At 41.5% G+C, this 23,781-nt stretch overlaps 1 protein-coding gene and 1 pseudogene across 1 annotated transcript in view; both read right to left on the bottom strand.

Annotated features, from left to right (window-relative positions):
• Nucleotides 1-1,681: 1,681 nt before the first annotated feature.
• The window catches only part of LOC145390021 (uncharacterized), a 182,665-nt gene continuing 160,565 nt past the window's right edge, over nt 1,682-23,781 (bottom strand). Inside the window, exon 8 of the mRNA XM_080265113.1 lies at nt 1,682-1,875. Coding sequence (XP_080121239.1) covers nt 1,682-1,875 — 194 coding nt within the window. The remainder of the gene's footprint in view (nt 1,876-23,781) is intronic.
• Nucleotides 3,913-4,029, bottom strand: LOC145390478 (5S ribosomal RNA; annotated as a pseudogene).

Consider the following 23,781-nt stretch of genomic DNA (forward strand, 5'->3'; position numbering starts at 1 on the left):
CCTGAACGTTCATTTATAAGCAAACACTTTTTATTTTAAGACTTGGGCTGTTACAATCTCATACCCAGCATGTTCATTTGAAAGCTGTTGCTTTGCTTGCTTCTTCAAATGAAAATGTAGATGGGAGCCCCAGATGTTACTGTACTGAAGTCCAGGGAAGCCCAAGATTTTCATTTATTGATACTGGTGATTCCTCTGATTTTATCACACTGAGTTACGGGGGCCACAGAATGAAAAAGTTTGGGAACTACTGAAGTAGCAGGATGCTGCTAAAACAAAGTACAGTACTGCTCTCTTCAAGAAATGCAGGTAGAAAGGATCTTATTTTTACTTTTACCAAGTCCAAACTACTATAAGACATGTGGGGAAAAATTGCTGAGATTCACAGAAGAGATAGCTCCTCAAACTGTACAGCCTAATATCCTGTTTAACCCTTTAACCGCGGGTATTGTTTTGGCCTGACTGTCCTCTCCCGCGGGGGTTTCAGCCAAATGTAAACAAACCTTTAAACCTTAATAACTCTGCACAAAATAAAGCTAGAGAAAAAAATAAGGTACCATTAGAAAGTACTAACCTTCAGCTTTCCATTGATGTAGGTTTCATGACTTTGTTGACTTTCACAGGATGGGCAGTGCTGTTAGAAGTGAGGGGTGTAAAATCACTATTTTTTGCTCACACACCATTACCTTCGCTCATACACCATTACCAAATGCCAACCTCATTCTGATAATAATACTATAAACATATATGAACACTGCACATACGATAAACACCCACTCTGTGTTCACTGAGACAGGTAAAAGGCACTGTAATTACCCGCACTTCACTGCCACATCAGCGGTGTTGTAATCACTATTTTTCGCTCACACACCATTACCAAATGCCAACCTCATTCTGATAATAATACTATAAACATATATGAACACTGCACATACGATAAACACCCACTCTGTGTTCACTGAGGCAGGTAAAAGGCACTGTAATTGCCCGCACTTCACTGCCATATCAGCTGTGTTGTAATCACTATTTTTCGCTCACACACCATTACCAAATGCCAACCTCATTCTGATAATAATACTATAAACATGTATGAACACTGCACATACAATAAACACCCACTCTGTGTTCACTAAGGCAGGTAAAAGGCACTGTAATTGCCTGCACTTCACTATCACATCAGCAGTGTTGTCACTCACACAGCTGGACAGATACTGATGCGTGTTTGGTCCGGGGTGGGGTGGGGGGCCCAGGGGGTGGGAGGTGGGGCCCCAGGGGGGGGAAGAGGGAGGTGGGGGTTGGCTGGAGTGAAAGAACTTAATAGCTACTCTCCCTTGAAACAATTGGCGCACGGAAAAAACGCGGGGTATTCAAAATATTCACAAACATTCGAGAATGACACCTGCGGTTTGGTCCAGTTTTTGCAACGTCATTCTGGAATGACACCCGCGGTTAAAGGGTTAACGGCCTATGCTGGAAAGAGAATCTCTAATCACAGTTCATCAGAAGATAATCTTCAATTGCACAACCAATTACAGTATCCTGAGTTCATTACCAATGTCTGAATTCACAATAATAAGATTAAGTATTCTTCTCAATCATCACCGAGTTACACTTCCTTACCCTAAACCTTCTGTATCCTTTTGTATACTGAAAATTCTTTTACGAATAAGGCTTAGATGGGTCAAGGGATAAGGAACGTCTTCTGGAGGGTGCTCTCGTGGTAACAGGCCTGCTTGGCTGAGCCCTGAAATGCACTGGTACTGGATGCAAAGAGGATCCGGTGGATGCGCCTCCGAGCTTCCTCCAGCACCACTGTCAAGTTCTCACCACGACGTTTCTCCATCAGGCTGCACACTTCATCCACAAAGACTGACCCTGAATCAAATGCAAATAAAAATATCACAATATGCTAGATGAACAAATGCACAAACTGATAACAGTAATATCCAGAGCCACATTACTTTGCAAGGTGTAACAACATACAGTGTAGCTACTATTGTTAACATGAATGCATGTACGAATGCGTGTGCAAATGCGTGCACACACACACACACACACAAAGTGGGATTACATATAAGAAAGTGGTACATAAACAACAGGGACTAAGAAAAAGGAAGGTAGTAGACTCAAACTGTCAAATATGTAAACAACATGATTAAGTTGATGTACTCAAATGTAGATGGAATGGTATCCAAATTATTAGAAATAAATGACTATACTAAAGAAATGGGAACCTCATATTATCTGCCTAACTGAAACAATTAATTCCAAGGATATCAAACGACACCCTAAGCTTTGAGGATTACAAAATATGGAGAAGAGATAGAAATTTGAAAAAAGGGGGAGGAGTTCTGCTATTAACAAAGAAAAAACTACAGGTCAAAGAGATAGAACTAGACATACCCTCACAAGTAGGAATTATTGCATTAGAGATTAATACATCTGAAGGGAAAATAACTGTGGCAAATTTATACATGCCACCCAAAATAAACCCTTGGGAGAGAGGCAAATATAAAGACCTGGCAGAAAGTACAATTCAGAGTTGGAGAGCCCTACTACATAGAATGGAAGAGAAATCTGAAGGAGTTATATTAACAGGAGATTTCAATACTAATATAAGTTGGAATACTCTAGATGTAAGAAGCTATTAACCCCTACACCGTGGGGTTGTTTTTGTGCTCCTTGCGCTTCCCGCGAGGATATTCGCACTCCAACTGACTTTTTAAAAATATTTGCCAAAAATCAGTTATTAGTCCTAGAATATTAAAATTAAATATGCATATGGCACATACCATCAGCTTTCCCCTGGGATGTTTGTTGAGCCTTCGTCGTCTACCGTAGGACTTGTGGAGACTTCTGAAGTTGGGTAACGAAGTCTCTACTTTACACTTCCCAATACCCCGTAATATGGTTACCACTGCCTGATATTATAACTACAAACACTATTCTATGAATTTCAAGTAGTTTGGAATCCATATTCCAAAAATAAAACACTGCGAAAGCAATGTAAACTACGAGCACAAACGAGCTTTCCTTCCGTGCTGGTTCCCCGATGGTATTCTGAGGCGGAGCTGTCATTTATTATTTATAAACACACTCACACTTTATATTCCTAGTACTTTATTACACTTATTTATATATACAATATTTATCTATAAGTTTCTTTCAGTACTAGTAGTTTATTTTCACACCAGGCATTCACTTTCTCTTCCTGTATACTAGTGTGGCAAATGAATCTGTCACTTTCACTTTTGTAACTTCCAGTATTCATATGTGCTAGAGTGAAACTTTCACTTTCATTACTCCTAGTACATATACTCATATTCTTATATTACTACTTATTTACATTTCTATTTACATTCTCTATTTTATTTACATTATTTACATTTCTATTTTATTTACACTATGTTATGCACTGTCACTTGCAGTAACTTATAAAACTATTTTCCACTGTTCAGTTATATTTACATTCATTGCTTTCACTTGCTGTTTACACATTATTTACACATTATTTACATTTCCACTTGCACTGAGAGTCACCAGAAAGATCGTAGTCACTGTCCATCATGATCATTGATAAATTACCCAGTTCACATTCCACAGCAGTCACTTAGCCCTTTACCCCTTTCCACACGAGTTTTAGTAGGGGTAGAGGTCACAGGGCCCTTTGCATGAGGCTAAAAAGCGGTGGAATTGGACAGGCATGAATCCGACGTGGTTTCATCTTGAAAGACAACAGTAAACTGAATGCTGTTGCCTAGTGGCAGTGAAGGGCTGCCAATGTCAGCGTGGTTTTTCATTCATTCATTGCCAGATGCCACGTATCCCAGACGGGGTGGCCAAGGGCTTAGAGTTAATTGTTTTACGGGGAGGGGCACTAATCCTCCACCAACCTCACTTGACACGTAAGGATGCCAACAGCATCTGGTGTTCCCAGGCGGTCACCCATCCAAGTACTAACCAGACCCAACATTGCTTAACTTCGCTGATCGGACGGGAAGCGGTGTACTCAACGTGGTTTCTATTTATCTCTCAAAAATTTTCCTGCACCACCATGGCGTTGTGATAGCTGCTAATATATACGCTATGAAATGATTGGCAGGAAATCTAGACAATACATAATAAATTAGGTAGTTCCAGGTGAACGTAAATATCACTTAGGCTTCTCCCTTCCTTTCTTATATATATTTTTATTATGAGAACAGGTCATACAGCATATTTCAAGGGGAAACAAGCAGGAAAAATTAGCGAACAAGTGCACGTGAGGTGTTGCCAGGTGATAATTAGCCCATTCCAGACGTATGGCAGTATCAATTACCTTTTCTCTTTCTTTTATATATTGTATAAGAATAGGGCAAAAGGCACATTTCAATGGATAAAATGAGTGGAAAAATCTGTCCAACATTTGTGTTGCGCAGCGCAGCTGGTCAGGTGGGAGGAGAGGGTAATGGAGGGGAGGTAAGGAGGGGGGAGGGGAGTCAAGGACAGGAGAAAAATGGCTAAATCGTCAACAGTGGATGGGAGTACAGATGACATTAGCAGAACTGAGTATAGCTGGACACTGGAAGTACTGATAGATGATACAAGCCACCACTTGAAAGCCTGGGCGAATTCAAAATAACACAAAATCACAAATGTGACCCCCCGTGGTATGATCCCTTGTTCCCGAGCGTCACAAAAGTGACGCTCCGCAGTTAAGGGGTTAAAGCTGTTGGGATCAAAAGCTCCTGGATCTTGTACAGGAGTTTTACCTAACACAGTATGTAAAGGAAAACACCAGAAAAAGAGGACTAGATGATCCAAAGATAATAATATAAACTGCATAAATGTATGACCCTCCATTCAGCAAAAGCGACCATGCAGTATTACACTGCAACTTCAGGACTGCATATGACACTGTTAAAAGTAATGAAAGTTACAAAAAGAACCTAAACTACAAAAAGGGCAACTACCATGACCTAAAGAAGTACTTCATAGAAGTTGATTGGGAAAAGGAGTTTAGAGGACAAGATATGAATGTTATAATTATGAAGAAAATTCTGTGAATTTTATGAAATAGGAGTCCAAAATTATATCCCTCAGCACAAAGACACAGAATTAGGATAAAGAAGTAGTTTAACACATAAAGTAAAAAATCAAAAGAGAACTCAGACTTGCTGTGGAAGAGATAAACAAGACACAACAGTGAAAGGGCATATAACAACTACTGTATAAACAGGCAAGAAATGGTTATACAGTACAAGGATAAGGAGAGATGCTCAAAAACAGTTTAAGGAAGGCATTATAAGTAAAAGTAGCGATCAACCAAAGCTATGTTGAGAAGCTGGATTGCTAGTTAGATTGTGATGTAGAATTTCCAATTTTTCCCGTAGTTCCACTACATGTCAGAATTGCCAGTTAGCCTGCTATTGTAAGCCTACGGTAGTTATTTTGTAAGTTGTACATGAATTTTTGTGCTCTTTCTCTCAATATTATTTTATTTATTAAATTGTTAAATTATGTGGAAGCAATGAAGAAAGTTAAATCAGGGAAAGCCCCAGGAATTGATTGAGTGTGTGGTGAAATGCTGAAGCATGGGAGAGAGATAGTAGTAGAATGGATGTGGAAGATGTGCAGATTGGCCTGGGAGGAAGGTAGAGTCCCAGAGGATTGGAAGTCAGGTATAATTATTCCCTTGTACAAAGGAAAAGGGGAAAAAGAAGTGTGTGGTAATCATAGGGGCATTTGTCTTCTTAGTATAATAGGAAAAGTGTATGGTAGGATACTTATTGACAGAGTTAGAGAAAGAACAGAGAAATTAGTTGTAGAAGAACAGGGAGGCTTTAGGAAGGGAAAAGGTTGTGTTGATCACATATTCATTCTTAGATCTTTAGTGGAAAAGTTTCTAGAGAAAGGAAAGAAGTTGTATGTGGCTTTCATGGATTTGGAGAAAGCATATGACAGGGTGGATAGACAAGGATTGTGGAAAGTGTTAAGAATATATGGAGTAGATGGGAAGTTGTTGAATGCTGTGAAGAGTATGTACGATGGTGCGAAGGCTGCAGTGCGTGTGGATGGTGAACTAAGTGAATTTTTCTCTTTGAAAATTGGTTTGAAACAGGGATGTGTCATGTCTCCATGGTTGTTCAATCTGTACATGGATGGGGTAATAAAAGAGGTACAAGGTAGGGTAGTGGATGTTGGAGTGGCCCTGGTGAGAGAGGATAGTGTTTGGAAACTCCCAGTACTGTTGTTTGCAGATGATACTGTGTTGTTGAGTGAAGACGAAGGGGAGCTGCAAGGCTTGTTGGATGAGTTTGGGAGAGTGTGTAAGAAACGGAATCTAAAGGTGAATGTAGGGAAGGGTAAAGTGATGGTCTTTGAGAGAGGTGAAGTCAGTGAATGTACAGCGAGGTTGGATGGTGAGGAATTGGAAAATGTGAGTACGTTTAAGTACAGTACTTGGGTAGTGTGATGAGTAAGGATGGAGGTTTGGAGGGTGAAGTGCTGGAAAGGGTACAGCAGGGAAGAAAGGTTGCTGGTTCTTTGAAAGCAGTGATAAGAAACAGGGAAGTGAGCATGGAAGTGAAAAAGTTACTACATGACAGTACAGTATTGTGATCCAACTCAAACGTACGGAAGTGAAGCTTGGACGTTGTTGGAAGGACACAAGTCAAGAGTGAGAGCAGTGGAAATGAGTTATTTAAGAGGAGCCTGTGGAGCCACATGGAGAGACAGGCTGACGAATGAGGATATAAAAAGCAGTTGTGGAGTTGATGTGGATGTGATAGGAAGCGTTATGAGGAACACACTGAGGTGGTTTGGCCATGTGGAAAGAATGGAGGGTGAAAGACTGACGAAGAGAGTGTATGTGAGTGAGGTGGAGGGGGGAAGAGGGAGGGGGAGGCCGAGGATGAGATGGAGGGATGAGGTGGAGAGGTATATGAGAGAGGGGGGTGTGAGTTGGGAGCAGGGCAGTGAAATGGCAGGGAACAGGGCGACTTGGAGGCGATTTGTTTGTGGCCACCCCGAACGGGATTGAGGCGTCTGGCAATAGACAGATAGATAGATAGATGTAATTTAAGTTTGTATGCTAAATAATTTAGTGTTATGCAGTGTAAGAAAACTCTGGCATGTTTCGGATATCTCCAAGTTGGCAATTGTTGCTTTTCTGCAAATGCAGTAGAAGAGTCTAGTAAATGGGAAACTTATATAAGGATGGGGATGGGACTACAGCAGTTTCAGTCAGTTTTCAGTTCATTTTGAGCATAGTTCAGTGTCAGTGCAGTCTGTATATCTTCGGTACTTGTGAAAACATTGATGTGTAGCTAGCAAGCATTAAGTGTCAGTGCAGTTAGTGATGATTGTATAGCTCTGGTACTGGTGAAAACAATGTAGTGAAGCTGGCAAACATTAAGTGTAATTATCTGGAAAATAAAGTGAACTTATGAAGCCAGTGTTTATCTGCAATGCCTGAGCTGATCCTGTGTACTATATACTGAAATGCTGCCTCTAGGAAGAACAACTCACTGGGCAACATCCTTCTTATACTGAACATCTGCTGTTGGAGCCTGTGGCAGTCTGGGTTGGGGATGTACCATTGGTGTAGCATTACAGGGCTGAATAATCAGAATGCAGAAGTTTTAAGTCCTGAACTTAATTATGATGTCCCAGTTTTTAGGCCCAAAACCAGTGAAGTGCATGGCTATAATTGGGGTCCAATTAAAAAGAAACCTCAGGAATCTGATGGTAGAGTATCTTCAGAAACTTACTGGGTGCAGTTTGAGCTACTTGCTGATCAAAATGGTTAGGATGACAGGCAGAAGGCAAAGCAGCTTGCTACAAGCCTCAAAGGTGCTGCAATGGAAATTCTGGGCCAGATGTCAGTAGAGGAGAGGAACAGTTATCAGTCCTTGGTAGAAGTACTGGAGTGCAGATATGGGACCATGTACCAGACTGAGGTTTACAAAGCAAGATTCCAGAGCCATGTACAAGCTCAGGGTGAATCTCTACAGCAGCTTGCTCATGACCCAGAGAGTATGGCATACAAGGTGTACCCTGGAGCAGCACCTAATCTGTTGGCTGTTCTTCTGAGGGACCAGTTTATCAATGCTCTTGATAGTGCAGAGTTGAAAGTGCAAGTGAGGCAGGCACAACCCAAAAGCATTCAAGAAGCACTAGCCAGGGCTCTAGAATTTGAGTCCTAGGTCAGGTCCAGTACATCAACGTTTCAGCCTGGTCATAGTGTGGGCTTCAAGGTAAGAAAGGCGCAGGTACGTGAAGTGGAAAATTTGAAGGAAGCTGCTGGTATTGTGAAAAGGCAGGACATAGGAAAGAGAACTGTTACATGTGGAAGAGGGAACAGGAGAAGATAAGATGAAGTTGCTGGTACTGTATTTGTGAGATGCGAGGATATCAGAATGTGGATTGCAACAGGTGGAGGAGGGAACAGGAGATCAGAGGAGGTTGCTGGTTCTGCGAGAAGCCAGGACATAAGAAGGCGGATTGTTACAAATGAAGGAAGGAGCAAGAACGGAACTGTGCAAGGAAACCCATGATTGCAACAAACGGGTGTTGGACATACAGTGAGGTGGGACACTTCAGCTATGATTGTCCAAATGAGAAGGACGGCAAGAAGAAGGCTGCCGAAGACAAGATGGATGTGGGTAAATTAGTAAAGACTAGTGACAAGAAGCTACAACCAGCCAGTTTTTCCAAAGAGGCTCCACCAATGAGGAAATGCAAGAGAACCTTAATTGATAGTATGAGAGAAGACGGAAGAACAGACGGCAAGCAGTGTATCAGGAATGGGGATCTTAGCAAGAAATGCTGCCACAGTGTAGTGACAGGGCCAGTGTCAGATGCAGATGACAGGATGCAGATGGAGGATACAGATTTATAACCAATGCTAGAATGGCTGCAGCAAAGTACAATGCAACCATCTTGGGAGGAGATTTCTAGATTCAGCCCTGCAACCAAGAGCTACTGGTATCAGTGAGACCTTCTTCGTTTGAACAATGGACTACTGCAGCATCAGTGGGAGGCATCCAATGGCCTCAGCAAGTATTGACAACTGGTGATTCCTGAGAAAATGAGGTCCAAGATTTGGATGAGTCCCACAACCAGATTACTAGTGGGCACCCGGGAGTGAAGAAAACTCTAAGGTAGCTGCGAGAGAGGTTCTACTGGACTGGCATGCATCAGAATGTTGAACAGTAGTGTCGGGCGTGTGATGTATATTGCGCTAAGAAGGAACCCAAGAAATGTGATTGTGTCCCTCTCCAGCTGTACCAAGTGGGTGCACCAATGGAAATAGTCGCGATGGACATTGCTGGACCTCTGCCATTCACTGAAAGAGGAAACTGGTATATATGTGTCGTATGGACTACTTCACAAAGTGGCCAGAAGCCTATGCCATCCCTGATCAAGAGGTTGCCACTGTTGCTTAGGTGTTGGCTGAGCAGTTTTTCTGTTGTTTTGGGATGCCACAAGAGCTACATCAGACCAGGGTAGAAACTTTAAGTCTGCTGCGTTCTGTGAGTGCTGCAAGTTACTGGAGATCAAGAAGACCAGGATGACTCCACTAAGACCACAGTCAAATGGGACGGTGGAGAAATTCATCCGGACCATGGGACAAGAACTGGCCAAGTACTATGTAGAGGGGCAAGCGGAATGTGACCAGAATTTACCTACACTGCTGATGGCATATTGGTCTGCATCTCATGAGTCTACCAGCTACACTCCCGCAAAACCGATGCTGGGCCACGAGTTACTCTTACCTGTTGACTTGTTAGTGGGAAGATCACCCGGTGAAGAGATGCCTACAGACACCTCCAGCTATGCGAAGTATCTTCAGGAAAGGCTGGCTGAGGTACATCATCAGATGCGAGAAGCTCTAAAGTTTTCGGGCAAAGTGATGAAGTGCAAGTATGATGCTATGGCAAGTGAGGTGAGCTTCAAGGATGGTGACCAAGTTTGGTTATACAATCATCAGCGAAAGAAGTGACAGTCACCGAAGCTGCAGAGCCCATGGAACTGGCCTTACACTGTGCTGGACCACCTATCAGACGTAACATACCAGATTTGGGGAGGCAGGAAATCTCGCCCAAAGGTGGTAGCCTATACGTGAACTGTCTGTGGCAGTACCATGGGCCAGGACAGTACAGCTTGGGACAGTACTCCAAGGGATTGTGCTCTTCTGCAGCTGAGGATGTTAAGGAGGACCAACGAACTGAAGTACATGAGGATGGTGACAGTTTCCCAAGAGAAGTGCATCAGGAAGAGGACGAAGACATTCCAGGAGGAGTGGACTGTCTGGAGGCGCAGGGACACTGGAAGCAGCACAGGAGAAGACCTGATAAGCTGAAAGATTACTTTGTGTATAATTAAATGTTTAGTTTGGGTTAAGGACTATGTATACACTGTGTAGTTTTGTCGGGATGACAAAAGGATTAGGGACGGGATAGTGTTGAGAAGCTGGGCTGCTAGCTAGATTGTGCTGGAGAACTCCCAATTTTTATCGTAGTTCCATTACGCATCAGTGCTGCCAGTTAGCCTGCCATTGTAAGCCTAGTTATTTTGTAAGTTGTACATTAATTTTTGTGCTCTTTTTCTCAATAATGTTTTATTTATGTGACTGTTTGTTAAATTATGTAATTTAATTTACATTTGTATGCTACATAATTTAGAGTGTTATAGAGTGTAAGAAAACTCGAGCATGTTTTGGATGTCTCTGAGTTGGCAATTGTTGCTTTCCTGTGAATGTAGTAGAAGATTCAAGTACATAGGAAGCTTATACAAGGATAGGGAAGAGACTAGAGCAGTTTCAGTAGGTTTTCAGTTCAGTTTGAGTGTTCAGTGTCAGTGCAGTTTGTACATCTTCGGTACTTGTGAAAATAGTGAACTGTAGTTAGCAAGCATTAAGTGTCAGTATAGTCAGTGAAGATTGTATAGCTCTGATATGGGTGAAACAATGATGTGAAGCTGGCAAGCATTAAGTGTAATTACTTGGAAAATAAAGACAGTGAACTTAACAAGCCAGAGTTTATTTACGATGCCTAAGCTGATCCTGTGTACTGTACAATGAAAGGCTGCCTCTAGAAAGAACAACACACTGGGCAATGTACTTCCCACTGAACTACTGCTGTTGGAGCCTGTGGCTGTGTGGGACGGGGAAGTAACAGCTGTTATACAGCTACATTCGAACCAAAGCCAAAGTTAAAGACAAATTACAGTCCATCTTGGATGAGGGGAAAACCTATATCCAAGAAAATGATATTTGCAAAGTTCTTAACAAATATTTCCAATCTCCTATTACAGAAGAAAGTAATTTTGAAAGGGATGATAAGAAACATGCACACCCACACATACAGCATTACCAGATATATATATACAAATATCAGAACAAGAGGTACAGGAAGCGTAGAGTAAATTAGACAAAGGAAAAGCAAATGGTCCTAACGAAATTTCAGGTTGGGTGCTACATGAATGTGCAGAAGAGTTAAGTAGACCAATATATTTAATATTCAAGGAATCCTTAACCCCTTCGCACCCGTGACGTATGTGTTTAAGTTCACAAAGTGCTGAGTAATGCCGCCCATAATGTGGCCTTTTATGTTCCATAGCATCTGTATGTATTGGGACGTGGTTTATTGATCTATATGCATTCTCTGAGCCCGGTATACCTCACTAGGAAAGAAAAATAAGCTCGATCCACCAACCAATGACAGCTGAGACAAATGATGTCATCTGAAACGTCACTGCTCCCACAGAGTTTTATTGGCTCGTACTTTGTACTTGGCTCTCAGTTTGTGTTTGGCACTCGAGAAGGTAGGATTAAGTCGACAGTCGTATCTGTGCACTGCCATATTGGGAATTTATTGTGATTTTTTTCAGTGATTGTTTTCATGAATACACAGCCATGTCAGACAGTAGTGACAAACATTCTGATGCATCATATGTGCCAGAGGAGTCCAGTGAGGATGATAGTACTGACAGTTAGTTATCACTAACTAATATTGAATTATGGAGGGAAGATGACTCGATTGAGGAGAGTGGGTGGAGGTTTCCGGTGGACATTTTTGCAGACTAACGGTCAGACGCCATTCCTGCCTTCAGTAATGGTGCTGCCCAGGATATAATGCCCCCTACTTTTGCTTCCCCTGGGGCTGCTTTTAGTCATTTTCTTGATGACGAGGTGATGCCAAAATTGTGTTCAAGGGTGAAAGAAAGGGCTGATGTGTACTGGGCTGTGAATCCTAGTAAAGGTAAAGTACATGGCCTAAAATGGAGACCAGTTACAACTCATGAAACGTATGTGTACAGTAGGTAAGTAAGATGTGTGTATGTAATGAATATATGTTATATATATTGCATTTATAAAGGAAGGGAACATATGACACTCTACTGAAGACAAAATATGTATTTTCTGTTAAGTATTTTTTCTGCACGTTTATGGTTGGGGGGGGGGGGGGGGCCAGGCTACATGACGCCCTGTGGCATGGGTGTGAAGGAGTTATGCCAAATTAAACTACCCAATATCTGGCAGAAAGCAAACATTGTTCCCTTATTCAAGAAAGAAATTAGACAAAATCAACTCAATTACCAACCAGTATCCCTGACCATTGTTTTAGGCACAGTACTAGAAAAGCTGCTAAGAAAAATCTGGGTAAATCATCTGGAAAAATACAATATAATAACAGAAAGACAGTTCAGTTTTAGAGAAGGAAAATTTTAGAGAAAGAAAATCATATGTTACAAATCTATTATTATAGAGTTGCAGAAACACTACAGAAAAGAGAAGGATGCATGGACAGTAACTACAGTATTTAGATTTTAAGAAAGCATTTGACAGAGTACCACACAAAGACTTTTATGGAAACTGTACCATCAAGGTGGAGACCAAGGTAATCTGTACTGTTGGATGCATAGGATTTTCTTGGAAAAAGGGAAATGAGATCAGTACTAAGGGTTAATTACTCATCAAGGAGGAAAGTGACTAGCAGAGTTCCAGAGTGCTCAGTGCTGGCACCAAATATGCTTTTAGTACATATATATGATACAGACAGCAACAATGGAAATGGAAGCCATCTAAATATGTTTGCTGATGATGCAAAAATACAAAGGAGAATTACAAACAGACTCTTGCACAGAGCCACAAGTAGAGTAAAAAATAAGCTTCATGAATGGAGTAATAGATGGCCAAATATTCAATGGGGGACAAATGCCATGTACAGTAATTAAGTTTGGCAAAAGTGAAAATCAGACCAGATTGGGATTATAAGCTAGGATGTTCAACCCTACACATATCAGAAAAGGAGAAGGACCTCGGAATGATTATCAGTAACAGACTATAACAACAAAACAGACTGTCTCCGGCTGACCACATGCGTGAGAAGGTGCGGAACATGCATACACTGCTTGCTAATATGAAAATAGCATTCACATATATAAATGAAGACATGCTGAGAAAGATAATAACATCATTCATCAGACCAACCCTGGAGTATGCATCTGTAGTCTGGAATCCTCATCTCAAAAAACACATAGATAAGATTTAAAAAACACAAAGGCCCGCTAAAGATAGGTACCAAGCTTAAAGGATCTAAGCTATGAAGAAAGACTAGAAAAACTGAACCTATCAATATTACAAGAGAAGGAAAAGAGGAGACATCATTATTATTATTATTATTATTATTATTATTATCATCATCATCATCGTTGAATCCTATAATGCCCCACGAGAAGTGTAGGAGCCCAAGGCTAGGCAAGTTGGTCCTGACATTTAAGATGAGAGTAACTAGCCTCACTCATCCCTGAGTGGCATTACGTGAGCAATTAACCCCAACCATCCCTTGGATATAAACCTTCACCAATTCAATCTGATTGGAGCGCCAAAATTACCCACTAAAACCACCAGGCGCCAAAATTTGTTTATCCATCCATCCATCATCCAATCCTACGTTGCCCCATGAGGAGCTTAGGAGCCCGGGGCTAGGCAGTTGGTCCTGATATTTAAGATGAGAGTGACCAGCCTCACTCATCCCTGAGTGGCATTACGTGAGCAATAAACCTCAACCACCCCTTGGATATAAACCTTCACCGGCTCAATCCGATTGGAGCACAATAATTACCCACTAAATCACCAGGTGCCAAAATTTGGTTATATGGTTACCACCCAGAATAGTAAATGGTTTCCTCGTGTACAGGAAACCATTTGGCTTGTCACTCAGTGTAGTCACCCACGGGCAGAAGGAAGAGGAAAGAATGAAGGAATGAAAGACAGAAGAGGGAGTGTAAAGTCACCCGCAGGCAGAAAGATGAGGAAAGAATGAAGAAAAGAAAGACAGAAGAAGATGGAAGGAAAGAAGGATGGAAGAGAGGACAGGGCAGACACCCGAGAGTAGCACTACATTGAGTGAGTGGATGGTAAGCACCCCCACCTACCACAAAAAATTTGTTTATATGGTTTATAAATAAATGTACCGTACATCTCAGGGAATGAGAAACTGGACATCAATGAGTGTATAACCTATGAGGAAGCAGCAGCAAGAGGACACTGCAAAAAACTGCATAAAAATGCAGGTGACAAAGATATAAAGAAATTCAGTTTCCCAAATAGGGCAATTGATGAGAGGAATGCACTACTGAATGAAATAGTGAGTACCAAAACTATTCATAAATTTAAGAATATGTATGATAAAAATGGTTTAATAAACAGGAGAGTATGAGCTTGACTCATTCCTGTAAAGATACAATTAGGCAAGAACACACACACACACACACACATAGGTCTCCGACAGAGACGGAGCTTAGTGGATCTTGGGAAATAAATCACTGAACCAGGGGCAAAAAGGAATCCAGCTTATTGTGACTATGTAAATGAATACGTGAATGGTGGTCCCGTATGATAGTGGTGAAAAAAAACGCAGATTTTGGTCCAAGAAAAGTACAAAATACAGTGAAAGTGTAAAGTTTTCGTTGGTTGCATTATGGTGGAAGGAGGTAGCTCTTTGTTTACACTTGATGGCAGCGACTCTGAGGGTTTTACCGACGAGGATAAGGGTGAAGGAAGTGTTAAACTGAATCAAACAAGAGTTGCATGAGTGGAGAAAATGGCAAAGAGTAATGTCCAGGAATGTAAGAAGGTATGGTCAATAATTAAAGACTTGCAGGATTGGAGCTTAGAACAGGATAAAGTGATTAAGATACAGCAGAACAAGTTGGATAACATCTGTACATGCAATGCTGAACAAGAAAAGCAAGTTATGGAATTAAAACTGAGTAATGAATCTGCCACAAATGAAATAAAACAGCTCAAGAGGGAAAACAAGAGGTTGGAAGAGGAAAGGGACAGGATGAAAAGTAAACTGGAAGAGCATGAATCAAAGTCAAGGATGCATGATGAACATATTAAGGAAATCAAGGAGCAACACAAAGGGTGGAAGAAAATCCAGGAGGAAGGAAATATAAATTTGAAGGAGACCATAGAACAACAAAGCAGGGAAAAGGTGGAAAAGGAAGTGGTTAGGGTACTAAGAAGTAGAGAATCTTTAGTTAGGGATGTAGCAGACAAGAAAAAATGCACGATAATTTCAGGACTAAAAGAAAAACGAATGACAATAAGGTCAGAAAGGGAAAGAGAAGAACTGAATAAGGCAAATGAGATAGTATCAGCAGTTATGGAGGGTAACAATGAAGCTCAAGAAGAGACTGAAGAAGTGTGTAGGCTAGGAAAGTAAGAGGGGCGAGGCCACTTAAAGTAAAATTTAAGTCTCAGGCAATGGTAAATGAAATTATTAGCAGAACTTGGAAATTATCAGAAAAGGAAGAGCTCAAGAATGTTTAGATAGGGAGAGAGGCAAATGGGGAAGAAAGAGCTAAGATAAAGGAGCTATTAAAAGAAGCAAAGGCAAAAAACAGAGAATGGAGGAAGAGAAGACAGTGTTCTATTGGAGAGTTATGGATCAGAAATTTAGGAAGTGGTACCGATGGAGAGAAGGAGAGAAGAGGGAATAAAGAACAGCGAAAAAGGTTGGAAAGTGGCATATACTAATGCTGATGGTTTAATATCGGCAAAGTTAGAAATCAAAGATTACTTGAGGGAACATGAACTGGATATTATGTGCTTTATAGAGACCAAGTTAAGAGAGGATATTGACATCCATATGAGAGATGGCAAATACAAACTGGGAAGAAGAGACAGAAAAGAAAAAATGGGAGGAGGGGTGATGACAGCAGTGAAGAATAACATCAGTGTGGTAAATGTGGAACTGGGAGAGGGTAAGGCTGAAGCGATAAATATGAAACTAGAAAACCGGAGAGAATGGCAAGAGAGACATTGCAGTGGTATACGTCCCCCATAAGACAAGGGCATGGAAGGACAATGAACATCAAGAGATGTTATCAGACATGGGTGGCTATCTCAACAACGTGACAGAGACAATCAGTAACGTAATCATGATGGGGGATTTTAACTGTAAAGAGGTGAACTGGGAGGAATGGGATTCGGGAAGCAATGAAGATTCTTGGGGCATTATATTGTTAAATATTGCAATGAATAATGTTAAGACCCAATGGGTCAAAGATGAGACTAGATTCCCAGGAGATGACATGCCAGCAAAATTAGATTTCCTATTAACTAAACAACCTGATGTAGTTGAAAATTTAAAATATCAGTGTCCTATAGGAAAAAGTGATCATGAGGTCACTGAGTTCCAGATGATAAAAGGGAACGTGTTGCCAAGAGATGAGCTTTATAGGCAGGGAAGATACAACTATGGGAACGGAAACTTTACAGGACTGAGGAAATTTTTCGAAAATGTGGATTGGAGAAAATACACACAAACAAGAGAGACACAGAGGAAGTGGGATATCTCTCTAGACCTCTATAATTCGGGTGTGGAGAATCATGTTCCAAGAGTAAGTAGGAAAGAAATCAGGAAGAAGGATTGGTTTAACAGAAGGTGCATGATAGCAAAAAAAAAGAAAGGGACATCACAAGGAACAAATGGAGAAAGAGAGGTAATAATAAATCAAGGGAAGAATATAAAAGAACTAGAAATGAATATACAAGAATACGCACAGAGGAAGAAAGGAACTTTGAAAAAGGTATAATTGACAAATGTAAGGATGAACCCAAATTGTGTTATAGATTTGTTAATGGCAAATTGAAACAAAAGGGAGGAATCACCCAACTGAAAGCAGAAGGAGATGTCTACAAAGATGCAGCAATGCAAGCTGAAAAAATGTACAAATGTTTCCAATCAGTTTTCACTAAAGAAAGGGATTTTGTGGAGAGGGAGGGTGTGATTAGAAATGTAGTGATGAAAGACATAAAAGTGGAAGTGCAGGAAGTGTATAAATTTCTGGAAACTCAAGATGTATGGAAAACCCCAGGACCGGATGGAATCTCTTCCTGGGTACTGAAGGAATGCAGAGTACAACTGGCAGATAAGATTCACGATTTAATTGTGTGGTCTCTGGAAGAAGGGAAAGTGCTTCAGGAATGGAAGAGAGACAATCTGGTACCAATTTATAAGGGACGAAGCAAGGAAGAACCCCTGAATTATAGACCAGTGTCCCTGACCAATGTAATTGCAAAATTGTGCGAGAGAATTCTGAAAGACAGATGGATGAAATATCTGCAGATGAACATATTGGCTGAGAGCCAGTTTGGATTCAGAAGTGGAAGGTCATGTGTTTCCAACTTGTTGAGTTTTTACTCAAGAGCGATTGACAGCTGGGTGGATTGTGAGTATCTAGATTTTAAAAAGGTACCCCACAAGCGACTAACGTGGAAATTGGAACACATAGGAGGACTGAAGGGAAACGTCCTGGAGTGGATGACAGACTTCTTGAGAGACAGACAAATGAGGACAGTAGTAAAGGACACGATGTCCGGATGGAGGGAATTATCAAGTGTGGTCCCATAGGGCTCGGTGTTAGCACCAGTAATGTTCCTGATTTATGTAAATGATATGGTAGATGGAATGAACAGTTATGCAAGTCTGTTTGCTGATGATACAAAGAACTTGAGGAGAGTAGAAGTTGAGGAAGACTGTAAAATGCTGCAGGAAGACCTGAATAGGATCCAAAATTGGAGTCAGATGTGGGAAATGAAATTTAACACAAAAAAATGTAAAATATTGGAAATGGGTAAGAGTGCCAAGAGGCCATCATTAAATTACATGATGGGTAATGAGCCAATCAAAAAAGTGAGAGAAGAGAAAGATTTGGGAGTACTGGTCTATGATAGTTTGTCACCGGAAAAACACATTAATAAGATAGATAGAGAGACATACAATCTCTTGACTAACATACGAGTGGCATTCTATTACATGGATGAGGAAATGATGAAAAAATTGATAGTGGCCATGATCCTCCCCAGGCTGGAATATGCGGCAGCAGTGTGGTCCCCACACAAGAAGAAAGATATAAATAAGATTGAGAGAATACAAAGAACAGCAACCAAGATGGTCCCCAGCCTGGCAGATCTGTCTTACAGAGAGAGGCTGGAAAAGCTGGACCTGCCTTCCCTAGAAGAAAGGAGAGAGAGCGGCAACATGATTGCAGTGTTCAGGGGCATGATGGGACTAGATAAAATTGATAAAAATGATGTTTGTATGGGATGGGAGAGTAACAAGAGGACATGGAATGAAACTGAAAAAGCTAAGCTGTTTGAAGAATATCAAGAAATACAGCTTTCCATATAGATGCAAAGACCTGTGGAACAGCATGGACAAAGAGATCGTCCAGTCTAAAAACTTAAACGAGTTCAAAACAAAATCTGACTTAATGAGAAAAAGAGACAGGACCCCACGAGCGTAGCTTATTTCCTGTACATCACAACTAGGTTAATACAACTAAGTAAATACACATATGCACACACATGCACACACACACACACACACATACATTCCTGACTGGTGATTCACTGGTCCGAGGACAGGAAACTCACTTTGGAAAGTTCCACAAGAGTAACAGGACCTTTCTGGGTGCTGGAACAGTGAAAATTGCTTCAGAAGTAGAAAAAAAACTGCGTAGAGTAAAAGGAGACTGCAATAATTGCACAGTTTAGTGACAATTATCTTTTCTTCAGGAACAAGGTTGGTGCTACAGAGAAAATTACAGGTGATGCCATGTTTCTAGCTGATTAGATAAAGCCTGACAGACTAAGACAAGATAACTGGCACTTTGCCAAGGGTGTCCGCTGGTAATCATACCATCGGTAAAATTTATATTCAAAGGTAGCTGACTTGTGCACCCAGCACATAAATCTTACATTTTCAAACTGCCCCCTTACGGTTTCTATTCTTCTATCTGTGCCTTCATCTCTAGCTTCCTTTCTGGTTGTTCTATAGCCGCTGTTGTAGACGGCCATCGTTCTTCTCCTAGGTCTATCAACAGTGGTGTTCCTCAGGGCTCTGTCCTATCACCAACTCTCATCCTCTTATTCATCAACGACCTTCTAAGTTGTACATCTAACCCTATCCACTCGTATGCTGATGACTCCACCCTTCACCTTTCCATTCGGTTCCTGCAATGTCCATCTCACCAGTTACTTCAACAAACAAGGGATGAGGCTATGGCACATCTAATGTCTGACTTGGCTCGTATCTCTGACTGGGGTGAAAATAATCTTGTTGTTTTTAATGCATCAAAGACTCAGTTCTTACACCTATCAACCCGACAAAATTTTCCATGGGAGTACCCACTAATGTTTAATAATATTCAGCTTAATCCTGCATCATCCTTGAACTTGCTTGGGGTTCCATTCACTCAGGACTCATCTTGGAAAGATCATATTACATCTCTTGTAAAATCTGCTTCCAAGAGATTAGGTGTGCTAAGCCGACTCCGTTCCTTCTTTACCCCTGCACAGTTGTTGACTTTATACACAGGTTTTATCTGCCCCTGTGTGGAGTACAACTCTCGTGTGGGGAGGCTCCCCACATACAGCTCTACTCAATACGGTGGAGTCAAAGTCTTTTCGTCTCATTAATTCTGCCACTCTTACTGACTCCCTTCAACCTCTGTCTCTTCACCGCACTGTTGCATCTTTATCTCTTTTCTATCGCTACTTCAATGGTCACTGCTCCTCCGAACTGTCTGCTTGCATCCCTCCACCTCTACGACAGGCGTGTAGCACCCGTCTAGCAGCGAATTCTCATCCCTTTTCTGTCCAACTCTCTAATGCAAGAGTTAACTATTACTCCAAGTCCTTCAGTTATGCAACAGGTCAACTCTGAAACTGTCTCCCTCTGTCTGTATTTCCTGCTAGCTATGATCTCCAGTCTTTCAAACACAGTGTGTCCAGGCATCTCAAAATGATCGGATCTTGACTTTGGCTCACTCTTGTATTTTGTTTTTCTCTTCGAAGGAACAGTACTGCGGGCTCGTGGCCTTTGGGTCCTTCCTAGCATAAAAAAAAGAAAAAAAAAAAAGTGAAATTTGTTGATCCACTTGACAGGACAACAAAAATTTTACCTTTATCTATCAATCTATGTACCATATAGCCAAACGCCATTATCCCGTAACGGGTGGCCATTTGACCATAAGTTAGTTGTTTTACAGGGTGGGCTACTAACCCTCCACCAACCCACTTGCTGACACTTACGGAACATGTATGAGTTTGTTATATGGTTACCACCCAGCATGGTAAATGGTTTCCTGGCTTACAAGGAACCTAATTTAGGCTTGTCACTCCAGGTAAGGCTACCTGAAAATGAAGGAAGAGTTATAAAAAGTTACAAGAAAGATAGGAGAAACAGGAAGAGTGAAGAGTAAACAAAGAAAAACAATGATAAAGATGAAGGAAGAAGTATGATGCACTGCATCACATGAGTGGATGATGGTCACCCTTATGTACCTTCATAATGATGTATATTTAAGCAACAATGGGAAGGCTCAATTTGGCAATTTCCTCAAGCAGCATCTCTGTAGCTTCTTGAGGTAAAGCCATAATGTGGTGGCAAGCAGTCCAGTTGAGTCGCAGCAGACCAACAGATTCCCCTCTAAAGTCAAAGAAATGAACTCATAAAGACAGAGTTCCTTTCTCAGAAAATACTAGAGGCTCTCTACCACAGTCAGAAGACCCCCAGAGAGAGGGGTGACTTTCTGTCTCGGTAGGACTCTGCCTCACTGGAGGACTCTATTGCACAGCAACCTACAGACTCCAAACCCTAAAGAGGCAGTAATGCTCCTCGCCTTGGGGAATTACAGTTGCTGTATTCTTCCTCTGATGGCATGAAAAAAACTGGCCCAAGAGAGAAAAAAGTATCTCCTGATACATCACAGCCTCTGGGAAGCAGGGATGACAAAGGAGTTCCAGGGAAAGGCTGGTGCCCCTTCAGATAGTTTCTTTAGTGCTATGTCAGTAGGAAACAAACTGCTCAAAATCAAGGCATTTATGGCAACAGAGCATTTCGATGTTGTGGCCATTAAGGGGTCATGGAGTCACAGTAATGGTTGAGATTATGTACTAGAGTTTGAAATTCCTACATACAAACTGTTTCAAAAGGACAGTACTACATGAGAAGAGAGTGGGATTTTATTTTATGTCAGTGATATAAGCCAAGAAACCATTTACAACGCTGGGTGGTAACCACATAACCAACCCATACGTGCTCCCTACATGTCAACAAGTGGGTTGGTGGAGGGTTAGTGTCCCTCCCCGTAAAACCAATAACTCAAAGTCAAGTGGCCACTCCTTATGGGATTATGGCGTCTGGCAATAGATAGATAGATAGACATCTTAAATCCTGTTGACTGTAAAATTATGTCAGACCAAGAAATATTACGTGTGAACCTTCATCTAACCAACGCTATGTATACTGTAAGTTAGTTCTTGCATACAGGTCTCCACATCAGCTCGCTGACAAGGATGAAGGTACAGTATATACAGAATTATGAGCAGTGTAGTTAGTGGTAAAACACCTTTAATTCTTAGTGACTTTAACTGTCATGTAAACTGGGATAACAGAACAGATGCTGACAGTTGGCATCTCGTTGACTTTTGCCGATAAAATTTTTTGTCCTAGTGGATAAATGAACCAAACAGAGGCAACATTATGGATTTTGTATTCACTACAGAAGATGAAAGTATTACCAGCTTGTCTGTTGGGGAACCACTGGGAAGTGGAGACCATAACCTGATTTGGTTCGCTCTAAGTATTTGTTGTGAAAGATCATCTGGACCTAAAAAAAAAAAATCATTGAGGTGACTCTGCAGGTTTGAGAGAGAGTTCTATGAGTGCTGGACTAAAGGGCTATAATATAATGTAATGTAATAATTAAAGGACTATTCTCAGAACAACATGCTACATTCATACCACTGAAGTCCACAGAGCCAATATCAATTCAACCAAAATGGTTTAGTAATGAAACAGACACTGCAATAAGTAAGAAAGGCTGCATACAAGACGGAAAAAAGTAGCTGGGACCAGAATTATATGGTCTCCTTCAAGACTGTATGTAGAAGAAAGAAATCTGATAAAGTTAGCTAAAGGAAATGAAGAAATCACAGTGGCATCACAATGCAAAAAGACCCATATAGAGTTCTTCAGCCAAGGAAACAGTAGGAAACCTTTCAAAGGTGGTACTGGATCAAAGATGAATCAAGTGTAAAGCAAATCTCAGACTTGGATCGCCCAAAACTCTAAATAACTCTTTTTTTTCTTCACCATTTACATTAAAAGATACTCATGACATGGCAAGACCAGTACTGATCCATAAGAGTGAATATTCCATCATCCTCAGATGTACACCTGAGAAGGTGGCAAGAATCTATCTATCTATCTATAGCCCGACGCCCTAATCCCGCAAAGGGTGGCCGCCGACAAAACGCCTCCAAGTCACTCTGTCACCCACCATTTGACTCCCCTCCCCCCAACTCACCCCCCCCTCCCTCATATACCTCTCAACTCCATCCCTCCACCTCATCCTCGGTCTACCCCTCCCTCTCCCTCCCTCCACCTCACCCACATACACCCTCTTAGTCAGTCTTTCACTCTCCATCCTCTCCACATGTCCAAACCACCTCAGTGTATTTCTCCTAATCTTTTCAACCACATCCACATCTACCCCACAACGTTCCTTCACTTCTTCATTCGTCAACCTGTCCCTCCATGTCACTCCACATGCTCCTCTCAAGTAACTCATTTCCACTGCTCTCACTCTTGACTTGTTCCCCTCTTGCAAGGTCCACGCCTCGCTTCCATACGTCAGGGTAGGGATCACAATACCATCATGCAGAGACTTCTTAACTTCCATACTCACTTCCCTATTTCTCATCACTGCTTTCAGCATGCCTACAACCTTCCTTCCCTGCTGTACCCTTTCACGCACTTCATCCCCCAAAGTTCCATCCTTACTCATCACACTACCCAAGTACTTGAATGCACTCACATTCTCCATATCCTCACCATCCAACCTCACTGCACACTCTGTGACTTCATTCCTCTCAAACACCATAACTTTACTTTTGTTTACATTAACTTTCAGCTGGTCCAGGGGGAGGCACTGACTCTGTCGGTAGAAAGGTGACCTGCAGTCCTGACAGACCCAGGTTCAAATCTCTGCTGGGACAGGGAACAGTTTATGAATTTGAATTTCACAAAAGCAGACTTTACTGAACTACCAAACGACCCACCAACATGTCATAAAATACCCCCCACTAATACCAATACACCAGTCCTGTATGAGACAGCCTAGTAAGTATTCAATATGGACGGTGGGTCTTAGCGCCGAAATGATGACATGTAGTGGTGTATGGTATGTAGGAAGACTACTGGGCCTTGGAAG

Source organism: Coenobita brevimanus, chromosome 14 (genome assembly GCF_032717465.1).
Source record: "Coenobita brevimanus isolate Jiangsu-jjx chromosome 14, ASM3271746v2, whole genome shotgun sequence".
NCBI lineage: Eukaryota > Metazoa > Arthropoda > Malacostraca > Decapoda > Coenobitidae > Coenobita > Coenobita brevimanus.